General features: G+C 43.0%; 2 protein-coding genes across 9 annotated transcripts in view; one reads left to right on the top strand and one right to left on the bottom strand.

Moving 5' to 3' along the window:
* Positions 1 to 15044: 15044 nt before the first annotated feature.
* On the bottom strand, positions 15045 to 16998 carry LOC103626928 (L10-interacting MYB domain-containing protein-like). The gene is made up of 3 exons (XM_008647279.4): positions 16844 to 16998; positions 15851 to 16160; positions 15045 to 15767 (listed from the first exon to the last, which is right to left on the bottom strand). Exons 2-3 carry the CDS (start codon positions 16154 to 16156, stop codon positions 15174 to 15176), a joined length of 900 nt encoding a protein of 299 aa, XP_008645501.1. The 5' UTR covers positions 16157 to 16160; positions 16844 to 16998; the 3' UTR covers positions 15045 to 15173.
* A 1327-nt stretch (positions 16999 to 18325) lies between these two features.
* The window catches only part of LOC103626929 (transcription factor MYB3R-5), a 28456-nt gene continuing 27395 nt past the window's right edge, over positions 18326 to 19386 (top strand). For 5 of the 8 annotated variants that reach the window (XR_004849558.1, XM_008647281.4, XM_008647285.3 and 2 more), the window contains exons 1-3: positions 18326 to 18593; positions 18743 to 18831; positions 19164 to 19221. Coding sequence is in view for 6 of the 8 variants with exons in the window: in XM_008647281.4 (XP_008645503.1) it covers positions 18794 to 18831; positions 19164 to 19221 (96 nt within the window). In the remaining 2 variants the exon portion in view is untranslated. Of the gene's footprint in view, positions 18662 to 18742; positions 18832 to 19163; positions 19222 to 19386 lie in introns of those variants that run through there. The other 3 variants (XM_008647282.4, XM_008647283.4, XM_008647290.2) reach the window with 3 other exon arrangements.

The raw sequence follows: 19386 nt of genomic DNA on the forward strand, positions 1-19386 counted from the left end.
GGCAACTACTTTGCCGGATTTGTTAGTCAAAACATAAGAAGCATCAAAAGTTTTAAATGAAACGCTATGATTATTTGATGTATTAGGAGTTTTCTTTCTAGGCAACTTGGCACGGGTTGGTTGCCTAAAGCTAGATGTCTCACCCTTATACATAAAAGCATGGTTAGGGCCAGAATGAGACTTCCTAGAATGAATTTTCCTAATTTTGCTCTCAGGATAACCGGCAGGGTATAAAATGTAACCCTCGTTATCCTGAGGCATGGGAGTCTTGCCCTTAACAAAGTTAGACAAGTTTTTAGGAGGGGCATTAAGTTTGACATTGTCTCCCCTTTGGAAGCCAATGCCATCCTTGATGCCAGGGCGTCTCCCATTATAGAGCATACTTCTAGCAAATTTAACTTTTCATTTTCCAAGTTATGCTCGGCAATTTTAGCATCTAATATTGCTATATGATCATTTTGTTGTTTAATTAAAGTCATGTGATCATGAATAGCATTGATATCAACATCTCTACATCTAGTACAAATAGAAGTGTGCTCAACGGTAGATGTAGAGGGTTTGCAAGATTTTAATTCTACAACCTTAGCATGCAACATATCATTCTTAGTTCTAAGGTTGGAAATAATAGTAGTGCAAGCATCAAAATTTTTAGCCTTAGCAATCAATTTTTCATTTTCTACTCTAAGGCTAGCAAGAGAATCATTCAATTCCTTAATCTTAGCAAGCAAATCATCATTATCATTTCTAAGATTGGGAATTGAAGCATCACAAATATGAGAATCAACCTTAGCAATTAATCTAGCATTTTCATTTCTAAGGCTGTCTATAGTCTCATGGCAAGTGCTTAGCTCACTAGACAATTTTTCACATTTTTCAACTTGTAGAGCATAAGCATTTTTTACCTTAACATGCTTTTTGTTTTCCTTAATAAGGAAGTCCTCTTGAGAGTCCAAGAGATCATCCTTCTCATGAATAGCACTAATCAATTCATTTAATTTTTCCTTTTGTTGCATGTTTAGGTCGGCAAAAAGAGTACGCAAATTATTCTCCTCATCACTAGCATTATCATCACTAGAGGATTCATATTTAGTGGAGGATTTAGATTTAACCTTCTTCCTTTTGCCGTCCTTTGCCATGAGGCACTTGTGGCCGACGTTGGGGAAGAGGAGTCCCTTGGTGACGGCGATGTTGGCGGCGTCATCGTCGGAAGAGGACTCGGTGGAGCTCTCGTCGGAGTCCCATTCCTGGCAAACATGGGCATCGCCGCCCTTCTTCTTGTAGTATTTCTTCTTTTCTCTCCTCTTTCCCTTCTTGTCGTCACCCCTGTCACTGTCACTAGATATAGGACATTTTGCAATGAAATGACCGGGCTTACCACATTTGTAGCACACTTTCTTGGAGCGGGGTTTGTAGTCCTTCCCCTTCCGTTGCTTGAGGATTTGGCGAAAGCTTTTGATGATTAAAGCCATCTCCTCATTGTTGAGCTTGGAGGCGTCAATTGGTTGTCTACTCGGTGTAGACTCCTCCTTCTTCTCCTCCATCGCCTTAAATGCCACCGGTTGTGCTTCGGACGTGGAGGGATCATCAAGCTCGTTAATCTTCTTGGAGCCTTTGATCATGCATTCAAAGCTCACAAAATTCCCGATAACTTCCTCGGGGGTCATTTGAGTATATCTAGGATTACCACGAATTAATTGAACTTGAGTGGGGTTAAGGAAAATGAGCGATCTTAAAATAACCTTAACCACCTCGTGATCATCCCACTTCTTGCTCCCGAGGTTGCGCACTTGGTTCACCAAAGTCTTGAGCCGGTTGTACATGTCTTGTGGCTCTTCCCCTTGGCGAAGTCGAAAGCGACCGAGCTCCCCCTCGATCGTTTCCCGCTTGGTGATCTTTGTTAGTTCATCACCCTCGTGCGCGGTCTTGAGGAGGTCCCAAATTTCCTTTGCATTCTTCAACCCTTGCACCTTGTTGTATTCCTCTCTATTTAGAGAGGCGAAGAGTATGGTTGTGGCTTGTGAGTTGAAGTGCTCGATTTGGGCCACCTCGTCCTCATCATAATCCTCATCCCCTACGGATGGTACCTGTGCTCCAAACTCAACAACATTCCATATACTTTTGTGGAGTGAGGTTAGATGAAATTTCATTAAATCACTCCACCTAGCATAATCTTCACCGTCAAAGGTTGGCGGTTTGCCTAATGGAACGGAAAGTAATGGAGTATGTCTAGATGTACGAGGATAGTGTAAGGGGATCTTACTAAACTTCTTACGCTCTTGGCGTTTAGAAGTTACGGAGGGCGCATCGGAGCCGGAGGTCGATGTTGATGAAGTGTCGGTCTCGTAGTAGACCACTTTCCTCATCCTCTTGTGCTTGTCCCCACTCCGATGTGGCTTGTGAGAGGAAGATCTCTCCTTCTTCTCTTTGTGGTGAGAAGAAGATTTCTTCTCCTTCCCTTTGTTGGAGGAGCTCTTCTTCTTCTCCTTCCTCTTGGTGCGGGACTCTTCCGATGAAGTGCTCCCGTGGCTTGTAGTGGGCTTTTCGCCGGTCTCCATCTCCTTCTTGGCGTGATCTCCCGACATCACTTCGAGGGGTTAGGCTCTAATGAAGCACCGGGCTCTGATACCAATTGATAGTCGCCTAGAGGGGGGGGTGAATAGGGCAAAACTGAAATTTACAAATATAAACACAACTACAAGTCGGGTTAGCGTTAGAAATGTAAACGAGTCCGCGAGAGAGGGCGCAAAACAAATCGCAAGCAAATGAAGAGTGTGACACGCGGATTTGTTTTACCGAGGTTCGGTTCTCGCAAACCTACTCCCCGTTGAGGAGGCCACAAAGGTCGGGTCTCTTTCAACCCTTCCCTCTCTCAAACGGTCCCTCGGACCGAGTGAGCTTCTCTTCTCAAATCAAAGCCGGGAATAAAACTTCCCCGCAAGGGCCACCACACAATTGGTGCCTCTTGCCTTGATTACAATTGAGTGTTGATCACAAGAGCAAGTGAGAAAGAAAAAGAAGCAATCCAAGCGCAAGAGCTCAAAAGAACACGGCAAATCTCTCTCGCTAATCACTAAAGCCTTTTGTGGAATTGGAGAGGATTTGATCTCTTTGGTGTGTCTAGAATTGAATGCCTAGCTCTTGTAAGTGGTTGAGAAGTGGAAAACTTGGATGCAATGAATGTGGGGGTGGTTGGGGTATTTATAGCCCCAACCACCAAACTTGACCGTTGGTGGAGGCTGTCTGTTCGATGGCGCACCGGACAGTCCGGTGCACACCGGACATGTCCGGTGCCCAGCCACATCACCAATGCCGTTGGATTCTGACCGTTGGAGCTCCTGACTTGTGGGCCCGCCTGGATGTCCGGTGCACACCGGACATGTACTGTTCCATGTCCGGTGCGCCAGTATGGGCGCGCCTGCCATCTGTGCGCGCTGCGCGCGCATTAAATGCATCGCAGGTAGCCGTTGGCGCCGAAATAGTCGTTGCTCCGAGGAAGCACCGGACAGTCCGGTGCACACCGGACATGTCCGGTGAATTATAGCGGAGCGGGCTGCTCGCGTTCCCGAGGCTGGCGAGTTCCGGAGGCCGCGCTCCCTTGGAGCACCGGACACTGTCCGGTGTACACCGGACAGTCCGGTGAATTATAGCGCGCCGGCCTGAGAAATTCCCGAAGGTAGCGAGTTCGAGTTGGAGTCCTCTGGTGCACCGGACATTGTCCGGTGTACACCGGACAGTCTGGTGCCCCCAGACCAGAGGTGCCTTCGGTTGCCTCTTTGCTCCTTTGTTGAATCCAAAACTTGATCTTTTTATTGGCTGAGTGTGAACCTTTTACACATGTATAATCTATACACTTGAGCAAACTAGTTAGTCCAATTATTTGTGTTGGGCAATTCAACCACCAAAATTAATTAGGGACTAGGTGTAAGCCTAATTCCCTTTCAGTTTTGCCTCCCAGGGTTGTAATAATATTACTCCAACACTCTTATATTTTACTGGTCTGTAATAATAATACTCTTTCTATACTTTAATATAAAATAAGTTGTTGTAACTGCTTCCTCATATCCGTTCCTCCGATGTGTTGTAATATCTACGAGACGGGTGAAACGCTCTTAGGAAAGGTAAGGAATACAGATACCAAACTTGTCATGTGGTCAGGTGCATCTACAGGGTTGTCCGAAGTCTGTTGGACAAGGACAACTATAGGTGGGCCTAATGACTTGGGAGGTTCTGTCACAAAGTGAAAGTCGCCTAGAGGGGGGGGTGAATAAGTGAAACCTGAAATTTATAAACTTAAACACACACTAAGGTCGGAGGTTAGCGTTAGAATTAAATTCAAGTCCGAAAGATTGTTTCACTTGCTAAGAGTTGCTCAAATGATGCGGATGATGTATGGGAGCAAACTCAAATTAGTACTAGCAAGGAAACGTTAGAGAGGGGAAAACACATCAAAACAAGAATCAAAGAGAGTGAACACGATGATTTGTTTTACCGAGGTTCGGTTCGAAAGAACCTAGTCCCCGTTGAGGAGGTCACAAAGACCGGGTATATTTCAACCCTTTCCCTCTCTCAAACGGTCACTTCGACCGAGTGAGCCTTTTCCTTAATCTCACGGGTCACTAAGACCCCGCAAGGACCACCACACACTTAGGTGTCTCTTGCTTCGATTACAAGTCACTTGAGAAATAGAAGGGAAAAAGAAAAGGCCAATCCAAGCGACAAGAGCAACAAAAGAAAATAATTGTTCCTCTCACAAGCCCTAATGCACTAGAGTTGATTTTGGGGACCTTGAGTGGATTGATTGCTTTGATTGTGTCTTGGAGTGTTGGGCTTTTGCTCTTGCAATGAATGAAGATTTCAGAAGGCTTGGATGGGAGTGAATGAGGTGGTTGGGGGTATTTATAGCCTCCCAACCACTTCTAGCCGTTGGCTGATTTCTGCTGGCGATGGGCGCACCGGACAGTCCGGTGTGCCACCGGACAGTCACTGTGCACTGTCTGGTGCGCGCCACGTCAGCGCAACCGTTAGGGTTCTGAGTAGTTGACCGTTGGGGCGCCTTGTCGTCTTGCTGCACTGGACAGTCCGATGCCACACCGGACAGTCCGGTGACCTCTGACTTCTACGCGGCACTGTTTATCACTGTTCACACTGCGCAGTCGACCGTTGGCACGCAGGGAGCCGTTGCTCCACTGGCACACCGGACAGTCCGGTGAATTATAGCGGAGTCTACCCTGGAATTCTCGAGAGTGACTGGTTTGGAGGGCGCCTGGCTGGCGCACCGGACAGTGTCTAGTGCCCCATTGTCCATCACACTCTAAGTCTTGCTCCATTTTTAATTGTGTCCCTAACTTGATTTCTTTCTTGGTTTGTGTTGAACCTTATGCACCTGTAATAGATGAATTCTAAACAAACTAGTTAGTCCATGTGTTTGTGTTGGTCGTCAACCACCAAAATTAATTATAGGAAATGGTTAACCCTATTTCTCTTTTAATCTCCCCCTTTTTGGTGATTGATGCCAACACAAACCAAAGCAAATGAAGAGTGTAGAAATGTAACTAGTTTGCAATTGAGATGATTGTGCATAGGTTACTTAGAATTAAACCAATGAAAGATTTAGACATCTGACTGAGAGTGAATGGACTGCTTTTCTTTTTATTTAACATTTTGGACCACATTTGCACCACTTGCTTATTTTTGCGAACCTTTTGGAAAAATTCTTTCAAAATCTTTTGCAAATAGTCAAAGGTATAAGAATGTGATTTCAAGAAACATTTTTAGGATTTGAAATTCCTCCCCCTGTTTCAAATGCTTTTCCTTTGACCCCATGAAGAAATTCTCCCCTTAGCTTTCAAGAGGGTTTTGAAATAGATATGAAGTGAAATTATACCAATTGAAATTCTTACTAATTGAAATTCTTTCATACTTAATGTGAAGTTTTGAAATATAAAATGAGATACCAATTGAGAAATTCACTTCACATACCAATTCAAGACTTATTTTGATCAAATACCAATCGAAATACTTATTTTTGAAATGGTGGTGCAGTCTTTTTGCTTTGGGCTAAATACTTTGTCCCCCTTTGGCATTAATCGCCAAAAATGGAGAACTTGAGAGCCCTCTTTGCAACTTTCTCCCCCTTTGGGGCCTAATACCTTCTCCCAAATGGTAAAATGAATACGAGTGAAGGTTCATACCATTGAGAGTTGTAGGAGTAACGGCAAAGGGTAAATGATACCGTCAGAGTTGGAGTGGAAGCCTTGTCTTTGCTGAAAACTCTATTTCCCTTTCAATCTACGACTAAGTATAGAAATACATTTGAAAGCACATTAGTATTAGCCTTGGCACAAGAAGAATAAGAAATGTGCATTTGTACCAAATGAAAGAGACATGATCAAAGATACATAAATTAGCTATGTGTGCAATGTTTCGATCAAAGTTTCGAGAATCAAGTATATTTAGCTCATTCCTGAGTTTGCTAAAGGTTTTCTCATCTAGTGGCTTGATAAAGATATCGGCTAATTGGTTGTGAGTGCTCACATAAGCTATTTCGATATCCCCCTTTTGTTGGTGATCTCTCAGAAAGTGGTACCGAATGTCCATGTGCTTAGTGTGGTTGTGTTCAATGGGATTATCCGCCATGCAGATTGCACTCTCATTATCATATAGGAGAGGGACTTTGCTCAATTTGTAGCCATAGTCCCTGAGGGTTTGCCTCATCCAAAGTAATTGCGCGCAACAATGACCTACGGCAATGTACTCGGCTTCGACGGTGGAAAAAGCTACGGAGTTTTATTTCTTTGAAGCCCATGACACCAGGGATCTTCTCAGAAACTGACAAGTCCCTGATGTGCTCTTTCTATCAATTTGTCTCATCCAAAGTAAAGTGTTCTGCGATAATGTACTCGGCCTCAGCTGTGGATATGGCAACATAATTTTGTTTTTTAAACTACATGACATCAGAGACCTTCCCAAAAATTGGTAAGTCCCGAATAAACTCTTCCTATCTACCTTACATCCAGTATAGTCGACATCAAAATATTCAACAAGATCAAAGGTAGACTCTTTTGGATACCAAAGCCCAAAAGAAGGTGTATGAACTAAATACCTCAAGATTCTCTTCACAACCCTAAGGTGGCATTCCTTAGGATCGGATTGGAATCTTGCACAGATGCAAACATATAATATTATATCCAGTCTAGATGCACATAGATAAATAAAGGATCATATCATAGGCCAATATACCTTTTGAGCTACAGACTTACCTCCAATGTCCAGATCGAGATGTCTGTTGTTCCCATCATCGTCTTGATGAACTTTGCATCCTTCATTCCAAACTTCATGAGTATGTTATGCGAGTACTTAGTTTGGGAGATGAAAGTGTCACCCTTGAGTTGTTTGATTTGAAATCCAAGGAAGTAGTTCAGCCCGCCCATCATTGGCATCTCAAACTTCTGGATCATTATCCTATTAAACTCTTCACAAGACTTTTGGTTGGTAGAACCAAAGATAATGTCATCAACATAAATTTGGCACTCAAATAAATCTCCATCAATAGTCTTTGTGAATAAAGTAGGATCGACCTTCCTGACTTTAAATGAATTTTTAATAAGGAAATCTCTAAGGCATTCATACCATGCTTTAGCTGCTTGCTTAAGCCCATAGAGTGCCTTATTAAGTTTAAAGACATAGTTCGGATACTTATCATCCTCGAAGCCAGGAGGTTGCTCCACATAGACTTCCTCCTTGATTGGTTTGTTCAAGAAGGCGCTCTTGATGTCCATTTGAAACAACTTAAAATAATGGTGAGTAGCATAGGCCAATAAAATCCGAATTGACTCTAGCCTAGCTATAGGAGCAAAAGTTTCATCAAAGTCCAAACATGTGACTTGGGAATAACCTTTTGCCATAAGTCGAGCTTGTTCCTTGTCACCAGTCCATACTCGTCTTATTTGTTGCGGAACACCTACTTAGTTCCAACAAAAATTTTCAGACGTGGCACCAGGCTCCACACTTCATTCCTCTTGAGGTTGTTGAGCTCTTCCTGCATGGCCATCACCAGTCTAGATCCTTCAAAGCATCTTTGATCCTGAAAGGCTCAAAAGAAGACACAAAAGAGTACAACTCACAAAAATTAGCAATTGTAGAATGTGTAGTTACTCCCTTGTTGATGTCTCTTAGGATCTTGTCCACTAGATGATCTCTTTGCACCGTTTGGCAGACTCGTGGGTGTGGCACTTGTGAACCTTTATCCTCATTGTCTTATTCTTCATGAGTTCCCCCGTGATCATTGCCCCCATCTTGAGATTTTTGCTCCTCATCTTGAGTAGGGGGGTTGCGCCATTGTCGAGGATGATGGTTGATCTTGTTATTATGGCTCCTATGGTCCCACATCTCCAACCGCCATGCTCCTTAGTGCGTTTGTTGGAGCCTCCTCGTCATCTATCTCATCATGGTCAACTTGCTCTCTTTGAGAGCCATTAGTTTCATCAATCACAACGTCACAAGAAACTTCAACATAGTCAGAGGCTTTGTTGAAGACTCTATATGCCCTTATGTTTGAATCATAACCAAGTAAAAACCCTTCAATATATTTATGAGTAAATTTAGAATTTCTACCTTTCTTTACCATAATGTAGCATTTGCTCCCAAAGGCTCTAAAAATAAGAAACAATGGGTTTGTTACCGGTAAGGAGTTCGTATGAGGTCTTCTTGAGGAGTCGAAGAAGGTACAACCGGTTGATGGTGTGTCAAGTCATGTTCACAACTTCCACCCAAAACCAGTGCGACGTCTTGTACTCTTTATGCATGGTCCTCACCATATCGATGAGAGTCATGTTCTTCATTTCCATCACACCATTTTATTGTGATGTATAAGGAGAGGAGAACTCATGCTTGATTCCTCCTCCTCAAGGTACTCTTCAACCTACATTTTTTGAACTCCAATCCATTATTGCTTTGCACCTTCTTGATTCTCAAGTTGAACTCATTTTGAGCTTTGCTCAAGAATCTCTTGAGGGTCCCTTGGGTTTCGTTTTTGTCCTGCAAAAAGAATACCCAAGTGAAGCATGTATAGTCATCAACAATTACAACCGTACTTACTTCCGTCGATGCTAAGGTAAGCAACGGGGTCAAATAAGTCCAAATGGAGCAAGTCCAATGGTCTTAATGTCATTATTATGTTCTTCGGATGATGACTTGTTCCAACCTGCTTTCCTGCTTGGCATGCTGCACAGGGCCCGTCTTTCTCAAAACACACATTGGTTAGTCCTAAAATATGTTCTCTCTCTTTAGAAGTTTGTGCAGATTCTTCATCCCAACATGTGCTAGAGACAATGTCATAGCCAACCCATATTGGTTTTAGCAATTAAACATGCATCAACTTCAACATTGTCATCATTCCTTCATCCCAACATATTTTTCCATTTAATATACCCTTAAATGCATAAAGGTTGTCCTTTAATACACACTTAAATGCAACCGAATCGTCACTCCTTCTAAAGACCGTAACACCGACATCGATAGAAAGACAGTTATAACCAATGGAACATATTTGAGAAATAGACAATATGTTATAATCTAATGAATCCACCAAAAATACATTGGAAATAAAATGCCCGGTGGTAATAGCAATTTTACATAATCCCTCTACCTTTCCTTGATATCATCTCAAAAATGATAGACGTTAAATGTCTAGAAAATGGATTCAGTTATATATATGCTATGTATTTGATTTTGTCCCTAAAACCGGGCGTGACAAGCTATTATTTGTCTGCCGGAGACCGTCGTGACTCCTACTCATGGAGGCTACACTTGTGGTGAGACCTTCAATACTTGCATGCCTTATACGCGGTCGATGACGCGCCCTCCTTGTGGCTCATGCTCTAATGGCGGTGTTGACTCCTCGAGGAGGCGGAGTCAGAGGAGTATCTCGTGCTGTCCGTGTAGGACGAGGCGGTGGCGGCTGGGGACCGCACCATGGCTCTCAACGACGATGCTGGAGGGTATTCACGTGACTAGGCACTATAGAGTATCTTGGTGGCAGCGCTGAGGATATACACCTCAGCACGTCAGGAGCTTCTCGACAGTCTTGCGGACCTTGGTCTGTGTGGCATAACAAATTCACAAAATTGCAAGATTTTACAAGATATAATATATGGTTCAACAAATTTACAAAATTTCATATGAAATGAAGGTCTACTTGAGCTTTTTGGCTAGTACCATTAATGCTGAAATGACTAGTATTGAAACAACAGGTATTCACTAGCATCGATCGACCTGTACAAATAAATCTCTACTACTTATTAAGGCTGCAATAGTAGTCGGCCATTCCGCGTTTTGCCATTCCGATTCCCTCCTCCCCGCGCACAGCCCATTCTCATTCCCCCGTACAGCCGACGTCTAGCTAAAATTAAAAAAATACACATGGCTTCAAGGGGATTTGAACCCACGACCTCTCAAGCAAATGCTAGCAGTAGCTACCACTACACCACATGTGTGTTTACGTCTACATCTATAACAGAAAACACATCTACTACATCTCTCCCCAAGCCACCTGCTATCCTTGCACAATGCGTAGTATTAGATAAGTATCATCGAGATTCTTGAACTATATTTTTGGATGGAGTGAGTAGTATTTAAAGAAGAGCCTTACGTGCAATTTCTTTTGTTTGAATAATATTTTCAACTTAAATTCCTTTTTTGCATGCGTGACATTTATTATTTGCAATATTTTTTCCATGGATCTGACTTGTGAGTCATTTTTATAAACCAACGCCAAACATGAATCCATGTTTCTTACTTTAAAACCCTGAACAAACATCATTAGCAGGAGGCACTCACGTTGGGGTCGCTCATCGATGATAAGAAAAAACTTGGCGACTGCCAGTTCGACCTCTAGAAACAGCCCTACGTGGCCGCATGTGCCGATATGTACGACAAGCTCTGGCGCCGTCGCCGCTTGGACGCGGTGCAGAGCGGCTGCTCCGCGCTGTCCATCGTCAAGCAGGGGGACCTCATGGTCGTCGCCAACATCGGTGACTCTCGGGTTGTTCTGGGCACTGCATTCAACGACGACGTCATCACGTCGTCTAGCTCATCATCCACCTGAAGCCCAACCTGCCACATAAGTTTCTACTGACTGGCCATGAATTCTTGTACGCTGAGACGATGATTGTTGCTGACGTTGTATGTAGAGATGGCAATGAGTAAAAACCCGCTGGGTATTACTTGCCCAAACCCATACCCGCGAAGAAAAAATACGCCCGCTAAAAAACCCATACCCATGACGGGTATGAAATTTTGCCCAAACCCATACCCATGCGGGTTTCCCATACCCACTAACATCAACATAAAAAATAATTTCATATAAATGACAATCAATACATTAATAAGCTAGCATAAAAGGAACAAGTGATAACTAATTTTAGCCTAAATTTTGTTACATGAAGTTTATTTCAATTAGAACATATTTAATTAATAATATTATGAGACATATTTATAAGGAATGTTGATTTTAAGGCGGGTTTTAAAAACCCATGGGTTTGCGGGTATGGGTAGTGGAAGAACGAACCCGTACCCATGTACCCGTTGGGTTTTCATTTGAACCCATAACAAACCCATGGGTAGAGAAATTGACCCAAACCCATACCCTAATAGAGCAAAAACCCACCGGGTTTCGGGTAGCGGGTACCCATTGCCATCTCTAGTTGTATGAGTGTCCTTGAACACGATGTATGTAGAGGAGTAGCGCATCCGGTGGTGCAACGGTCAGGGGTACTACCTTGCTGATGAGCCCGGGGTGCACTTCGTTTTACAGCCCAGCCAAGAGTCATCAATACTCGGTATGTCGCGTGCGTTCGGTGACTACTATATCGAGGACTGTGGCGTCACCTTGGCGCCAGAGGTGACGTAGAGGAGGACCGACAACAATGACCAGTTCGTCATCCTCGCCGCCGTTGGGTAGCTTTTGTGCTGGCTTGCCTTTAATTCTCTTCGCAAACACACAATTGCCTTTTTGTTTAAGCAAAAGCGTATGGTAGTACGTGTCTGATGACTAACGATGTACGATGTATTTTCTTCCGGTATGTGTGGAACGTGCTCTATAATGATGAGACCATGCAAATCGTGACATATATCGAAGTCTGCATGATACTGATGGTTGCAATGTAGTGGTGAAACAAATAGATTATAAATAACAAATTTTATGTATGGCTATAATCACAAATTGATTATGAAACATTTTCTCATAACGGTATAACACACATTTTGTATATAAGTTATCCTAGTATACTCGTATTATATATTCCCGTTGCAACGCACGGGCATTCAGCTAGTGACCCATGAAACATGATCACCGATCAATACATGTGCTCAGGTAGCTTGTTAGGGACAATTTTTCCTCTAAAAAGTAAATATGAATTTGGCATTGAACATAGAACGACTCCAATAGTGGATCTGATATTCACTATAAAAATGGTTTGGCTAAGTGCAACTCCAATCAAGTGGAGAACAATTTTGGTGTGAATAGCCTCTTCAACCATTGGCCTTCTTTCTCTAGATGATCGAGCATAAGAAAATAAATTACAGCTAGGTCGGCGCGGAATGACACTAGAAGCAAGCATGGTCGATGCAGAGCGACTAGCTCGACACGAGGTGCGACCCTGGCGTGGCCATGGCTGGTGTAAGGGGAGGGGTGTGACCAATGGGAGAGGCGTGCGGGTCAGAGAGAGGGCACACATGGTCGAGGGGAGGGGCCATGTCCTAGAGAGAGAGAGAGAGGCACAACGATGATCATGAGAAAAGGTGTCAACATGCACATGGTCAGGGTGAGGGGCATGACTAAGGAGAAAGGCGCACACAATCAGGGGCATACCAATCGAGGGCCAGGGAGAGGCGCGGCCACGATCGTGGATGAGAGTATGACCGAGGGGAGATACGTGCATGACCACGGAGAGGACACATTTGGCTATAGGAGGGGCCATGGCTGTCTGAGAAGGAGGTAGTGCAGTGGATCGAGGTAAGGGAAAGAGAGGGCCAACCGTGATGGGTGGTGAGCGATCGGTGGGCATGGCTGGGGTGAGGGTCGAGAAAAAAGATAACATGATGAGGAAGAAGTCATAAAAAAACAAAAGAGGGAACTGGTACACTATGCAATGAGTACAAATAGTGTGTAGTTTTATCATTTCTATTAAACTTAATTTAGTGGAGCACTTTTTAAAAAGCTTCACAAAAATAGTAAATCTGACTTCTTGATTCATCAATTTTTGTGAATCTAAGGGCCCGTTTGGCAAAGCTCCAGCTCCTGCTTCTTTAGCTCCAGATCCTGATCCTTCTGAGGAGCTGATCCTCCTGATTCTCCTAGAGAATCAGAATCATTTTTCAAAACGTTTGGCAAGTAAACTGATTCTTGTCTGCTGAGAGTTGGTGGTCTGTGGCGATTGTCTGTTTTACCCTTTGCAGTTCAACTTTGTTACAAACAAATAAGTAGTATGCATATACGAAAAAAATTATAAAACAATAACATATAAAATATTCCCATCATAGTAGTGCATAAAATGGTCTCAAATGTTTAATCCATAAATTGCATAAAACTAGCAAGACACAATATCCAAAATATGACACGAACCACCTTTTCTAATCACCTCGACTCCCAAAGTACCTTCGATACATCATCACAGAACCTATTCATGTTCCTACTACTCGACCCTATGGTGGATGTATCTGATGCATTCTGAGGGACATGTCGCCTATAACGGGATGGAATAGTAGGGATATAATCTGGGTCTCGATCACATCTCTGAAAATCCTCATCCAATGCATTATTCTCGCGGATGAAATTGTGGAGACACATTGTAGCAGCAACAATCATTTTTTGTTTGTCCATAGGATAAGTTGGCATCTTTAGAAGAATTCTCCATTTCATCTTCCATACACCAAATGTGCGTTCAACAACATTCCGTAGACTTGAGTGTAAATGATTGAAGAGCTCTTGCTCACCATTAGGTGGAGGACCATTTCTCCATTCCGGAACATGATACCGTTGTCCTTTGTACGGGGCCAAGTACCCATCCCTATTTGGATATCCAGCATCAACAACATAGTACTTTCCTGTAACATACAATTATACTTGAGTTAGAACCTTGAAAAATATGTGGACAAAAAGTAGACCAAATTTTGACATTTGTTTACCCAGAGGGGGGTGTGGAAATAAATCTTCATCAGCTTCAAGCGCATGGTACAACACAGTAGTATCATGCATGGAGCCGGGTTGTCCAATAGATGCATATATAAAGCGCATATCAAAATCAACAACTCCCATCACATTTTGAGTAGGTTTACCAGACCTTCCCATGAACCTGATCAAATCTTTCTTTGGAGGTGTTGCATTTATATGAGTGCCGTCAATTGCTCCAATACAACCCTTAAAGTGAGGCCACATTCTTTGATCATTGGTAATTCTTCTATGCACTGTATGGAAATTAGGATCCTTTGGTTGTATGTACCTTTTTGACATTGCTACCATGCAATTCAGGACATCACTGAATTTTCTGCTAATTGTTTCATTAGAGTGCTTGAAATCCTTTTGGACGGCAGTGAATGACCAAGCATGACCACAAATAACAAGAAACAATCCTAAAGATTCCATAGAGCTCATATGGATGGAAGAGGATAGACCAAAGTCTCTTACCAACTCATCATGCAAATTGTATAATAGAGCTGGTTCCATCCTAAACATGTTGTAGCATTCTTTTGGATTGTTCAATGCTTCCATGACCCAAGCAATACCAGAAAATGTTGTTGCCCTTGGCTCATTCTTATCAACATATGATGCATAGTACCATGATAAAAGAGATGCAGCAGCCACAATATTTTTTTGGTTCCCAATAATAACTTGAAGAACTCTCAAGTCATCTTCTGAATCACTTGAGTCCCTTTCACTATCAGAAGAAGAAGACATCTGTATACATCAAAGGAATGAGACAACAACAAAATATCTTAAAAACAAAAACCAGTGAAAAGGCCAGCAACAAAATAGATAACAAAAAATAGGGCAGCAACAAAATTGATACAATCCATCCACAATAATGTCACAACATGTTCAAATCGGAGTAAAAAGGTTTAAACAGATACATATTAGCACTGAAAATGGGACATAGTGCTACAAAAAATTACAGAACCTAGTGACTCATCCTAGTGAGCCAATCATGTTTCATTGTAAGCCAATTGAAGCGTTCTTCTGGTGTGTCCAAAGTCATAAACATCTCCCTCTCTGCCCTCTTGACAAAAACTTGAGATGCTATGAAGTGTTCTTTTGTTCCTGGAACTGCACCACACTCCTTCACCAATGCCATGACATCTCTAATGGAGCACCCATTGTCGTCCTTTCTTGCCAAAGACTCAACGGATGCTGTGCTCTTCTCACTTGCTGTCACAAGTTTGCTCAATTGATCTTGCACCCAATGTCCTCCCAATGACCTGGGCTTTTTACCCTTGTCCTTTCGACCAACAGAAACATGACGCTTTCCTTTAGCAGTTGTAGGGGAAACCTCTTCACATTCTTCATAGTCTTCATCCTTGTCATCATTGGCCTCATAGTCTCCATCCTTGTCATCAGTGTTCTCAGTGGTTTCACCCTCTAGAATTTGTGGTGTAGTACCACTTGACGGAGCCCAATGATCATCTCCTGTGTTCCTAATATCTTCATACATGATGGCTTTTTCTTCCTCATGCAACAGAGGCCCATCTTTAAACTTGGCAATTCCTTTGTATTGCTACACATTAGGAGAAAGAAGATGTTAGACATATAACATGTAACACAAGATGCAATAAAGACAATTATCCAAAGTTCTATTACCTTATTCAAGTTCTTCCACCTTTCATTTGTCGCACTCCAGGTTTTTTTCGCTGTGTCCCATCCCAAACCAGTTTCCTTTGATAGTCTTTTCCAATTGGTGTATTCAATCCTCATCTTGTCCCATTTGTTCTTGAACTGCATTTTGGTGTAGGACAACCCAGTCTTTTCTTTGAATTTGTCCATCACATTTTTGTACCCTGTTTTATTTAAGTGGGTACCAGACCGGTTGTGCGCCTTCACTTGTTCGGCGAACAATTCACACACTAGAGCAGTGTTATCTTCATTCCAATCGGCACTATCACCCATATTGCTGTAAAAAATTAAAATCTAAAACAAATATATGCAGCTATCAAAAAGGAATGCGGATAGCAGAGCGGCTGGGAATTATGTTTTCTCTCAAGCAAAATAAGCAACTATTCGTTGATACCAAAATAGCAGAGCGGCTAGCGAGCAGAGCGTCTGGTACGAGCAGAGCATAGGAGAACGCGACCAGAGCAGACAAGCAGGAATTCACAGACATAGCAGGAATTCGCAGACAAGCAGGAATTCGCAGACATAGCAGAGAGGCTCGAAGCAGGAATTCGCAAGCCAGCAGTGAGATGTTTCTCGTAGCACCAACCAACCGCAGACATACGGCCAGCGGTGGCGGATACGGCCAGCGGTATCCATCCCTGCAGACGCACACGACCCCTGCTGCCATCAGTGGCGCATACGGCCAGCGGTGGCGGATGTACCCGTTGGGCACTTCACGGCCCCTGCTGCCAGTACCGTGCGATTCCAAGCAGATCGGCTGGGACGCTGCAAGCAAGAATCCCACGGCCCCTCCTAGAACGCTGCAAGCAAGAATCCCACGGTTCCATGGACTGCTGCAAGCAAGAATCCCACGGAACGGAATCGATCCGAAGCAGATCGGCTGGGATGAGCAGAGCGGAGCAGAACGCTGGGTTGCGCCAGAGCAGAGCAGACAAGCACCATGGTAGAAGACGCACGTACCTGGGAACCACAGACGAGGAGAAGAGCTCTCGCTGGAGGACGGCGAAACTGCGTCGAAACCCTAGCCGCCGCTCCCTTCAGCGACAGGAAGGTACCACGGGACAGAGAACGCGCGCCGTGGAGGGTTGCGGGAGGGACTCGTTATGTTTTTGTCCAATGGCAATTGCGGGTAATTTCGATCAAATGTTAAGGGGAGATCCATATTTGGTTGGTTGAGGAGCTGTTTTAAGGGAGGTGGAGCAGGTTTTTTTTAGATCTCACCTTTCTTCAAAAAACGACTCCCGATCTTTCGGCTCCACACGAGAATCAGTTTAAAAAAATACCCGTTTGGCACGGCTCCTCCAGATCCTCGCTTAGAATCAGGAGCTGGAGCTGTGCCAAACGGGCCCTAAATTTTATATAAGATCATTTAAGTAACTTTTCGAGAGTTGATCGAAGTCTATCAAACAAGTCCAAGCCCGTAGCTGATTGACACTGTCTACAGTGGTTCCCTCTATATCATCCCTCTAAATCCCACTTTTCACTACCTTCTAAAAGATTACATCTCCTAAAATCTAGCTTCCACAACGACTGCTTCTAAATGCTTCTAAATCCACCCCATATACACAATACACCATATTTCTAATATATTTAAAATTGGTTTTTTATATATGTATTTGTCATAGTCTAAAATCATACACATATTAATTATGTGTTTAATTCGTAGTTTAGAGTAAAAAAATTAGGGTGAAAGAGAGAGAACACCCTAGATTTAAAGGATGTTTGGATCAGGTAACTAAACTTTAATCTCTATCATACCAGATGTTTAGATAATAGTTAGAAATATTAAATCGAGTTTAATTACAAAACTAATTAAATGATTAAACGACAAAAAGAACCTATTAAACCTAATCAGCTCATGATTCACTTATATGATGCTACAATAAACATTTGTTAATCATAGATTAATTAGTTTAATAATTTAGTCTCACGGTTTCTGCATCTGTGAAGTTTTATAATTAGACTATATTTAATACTCATAATTAACATTTACATATTTGATGTAAAATATACTCCCTCCGGTGCAATAAAAGAAGTCATCCTGCGCGTGATCGAGCGTGGTCTGGGATTTGGATGTTGTTGCCCCTAGTAATTGCACAAAAAAAGATGCATTTAAGAGGAATTGAACTTGAGACCTCCAGTCTAGAATGCCTTGGAGCTGCTGCAGCAACCAATCAAGCCTAATTGTTTTGGTGACATTAATGCACCCATATCCCTATTTAATAGGGGTAAACAGGGAAAACTCTATGATAATTAATTACTCCTTGGTATGCACAATTATGTCCTAAACGACTACCTTTACTGTACTGGAGGGAGTACTACCTTTAGTCAAATAAACCAAATATAACCTTAAATAAAAGGCAGGAGGACCAGTCTCTTAATTTAAAGTATTCTATAGGGAATGTTTTAGAAGGCATCCGTGCAGACAGTGTGAGGTGCCACTTGCAGACAGTCTGAGGCGCCACTTACTCGTGCTACGGAACAGTTGGCGCGTGAGCGAGTTTCTTAACTCCTCGCCATTGGAATCGGAGTCGTGTATTCTCTCACACCATCCTGCTCCTGCTCCTGCTCCTGCTCCCTTCCCATCCGGTCTCCCTTTCTTTTCGCGGCCTCGCCTCGCCTCGCCTCGCCTCGCCGGCGGCCTGGTGGTCGCGGTCTCGCTCCAGCACCGATAAAGCCCACCTCGAGTTCTGCTCTGCTCCACCCCCCGGTACCGGAATGCAGATCCGCCAGGACCTGGATTGATTCCTTCTTCTGTGATCAATCAAAAGTGAAAGGGTTAAACTGGGGTTCGATTTGACTGCAACCGCTTACTGTACTGTTTCACCGTTCTAATGTCTATCCACATGCTTTATCCAGGCTTCAGCCGCAGCTTGTGGTGGAATCGGAGCTTCTTATCCGAGAGCAGACATGGAGCAGAGTAGTGATGGGTTGCCAATCAGCCAGCGGTGAGTTATCCCCATGGAGGAGTTGCTATCAGTTTTTCTTATGGAAGCTTGATTCTTTGAGAGTCTGGTGTTGACTTGTCAGTACAATGCGGGTTTCAGCTTCATGTAACGTTGAGTTTTAGCAGAGTTTTTTCAACTTAATCTGAGTATAGGCATTTCATATTACTAGTACTCCCTTTCCACTTCATTTTATGGGAATATATTCCTTAGTACGTATATACTTTTTGTTGACCATTATTAAAACACAAGAATCAAAGTTATCATTGTGACTTAAACACTTGATAAGAGGACTGATTACATAATGTTCACTTGATTATTTCTTCTTTTTTTAGGAGGGCTAACAGTTCAACAAAACACTCAAGCAAGTCAGATGAGGTTGCTGAAGACATGGTAATGCCATATCGATGCAGTGCTACTGCTTTTTTTTTCTCGAATACGCAGGAGGGCTACGTATCATTATATTAAAGTAGAGGAAAAAGCCTGAGGTCTGGGACAATCAGAACACAACACACAAAAAAACACACCAGACTCACATAAAAAACATATACACACACC

The sequence above is a fragment of the Zea mays genome, chromosome 5 (assembly GCF_902167145.1).
Source record: "Zea mays cultivar B73 chromosome 5, Zm-B73-REFERENCE-NAM-5.0, whole genome shotgun sequence".
Lineage (NCBI taxonomy): Eukaryota > Viridiplantae > Streptophyta > Magnoliopsida > Poales > Poaceae > Zea > Zea mays.

Bases quoted from the DNA above. Each gene is read 5' to 3' on its own strand.
- LOC103626928 (XM_008647279.4), bottom strand. From the start codon at position 16,156: ATGGGTGATAGTGCCGATTGGAATGAAGATAACACTGCTCTAGTGTGT. The intron at 15,768-15,850 runs GTAATAGAACTT...CCTAATGTGTAG, and splicing joins GGTGGAAGAACTTGAATAAG to CAATACAAAGGAATTGCCAA.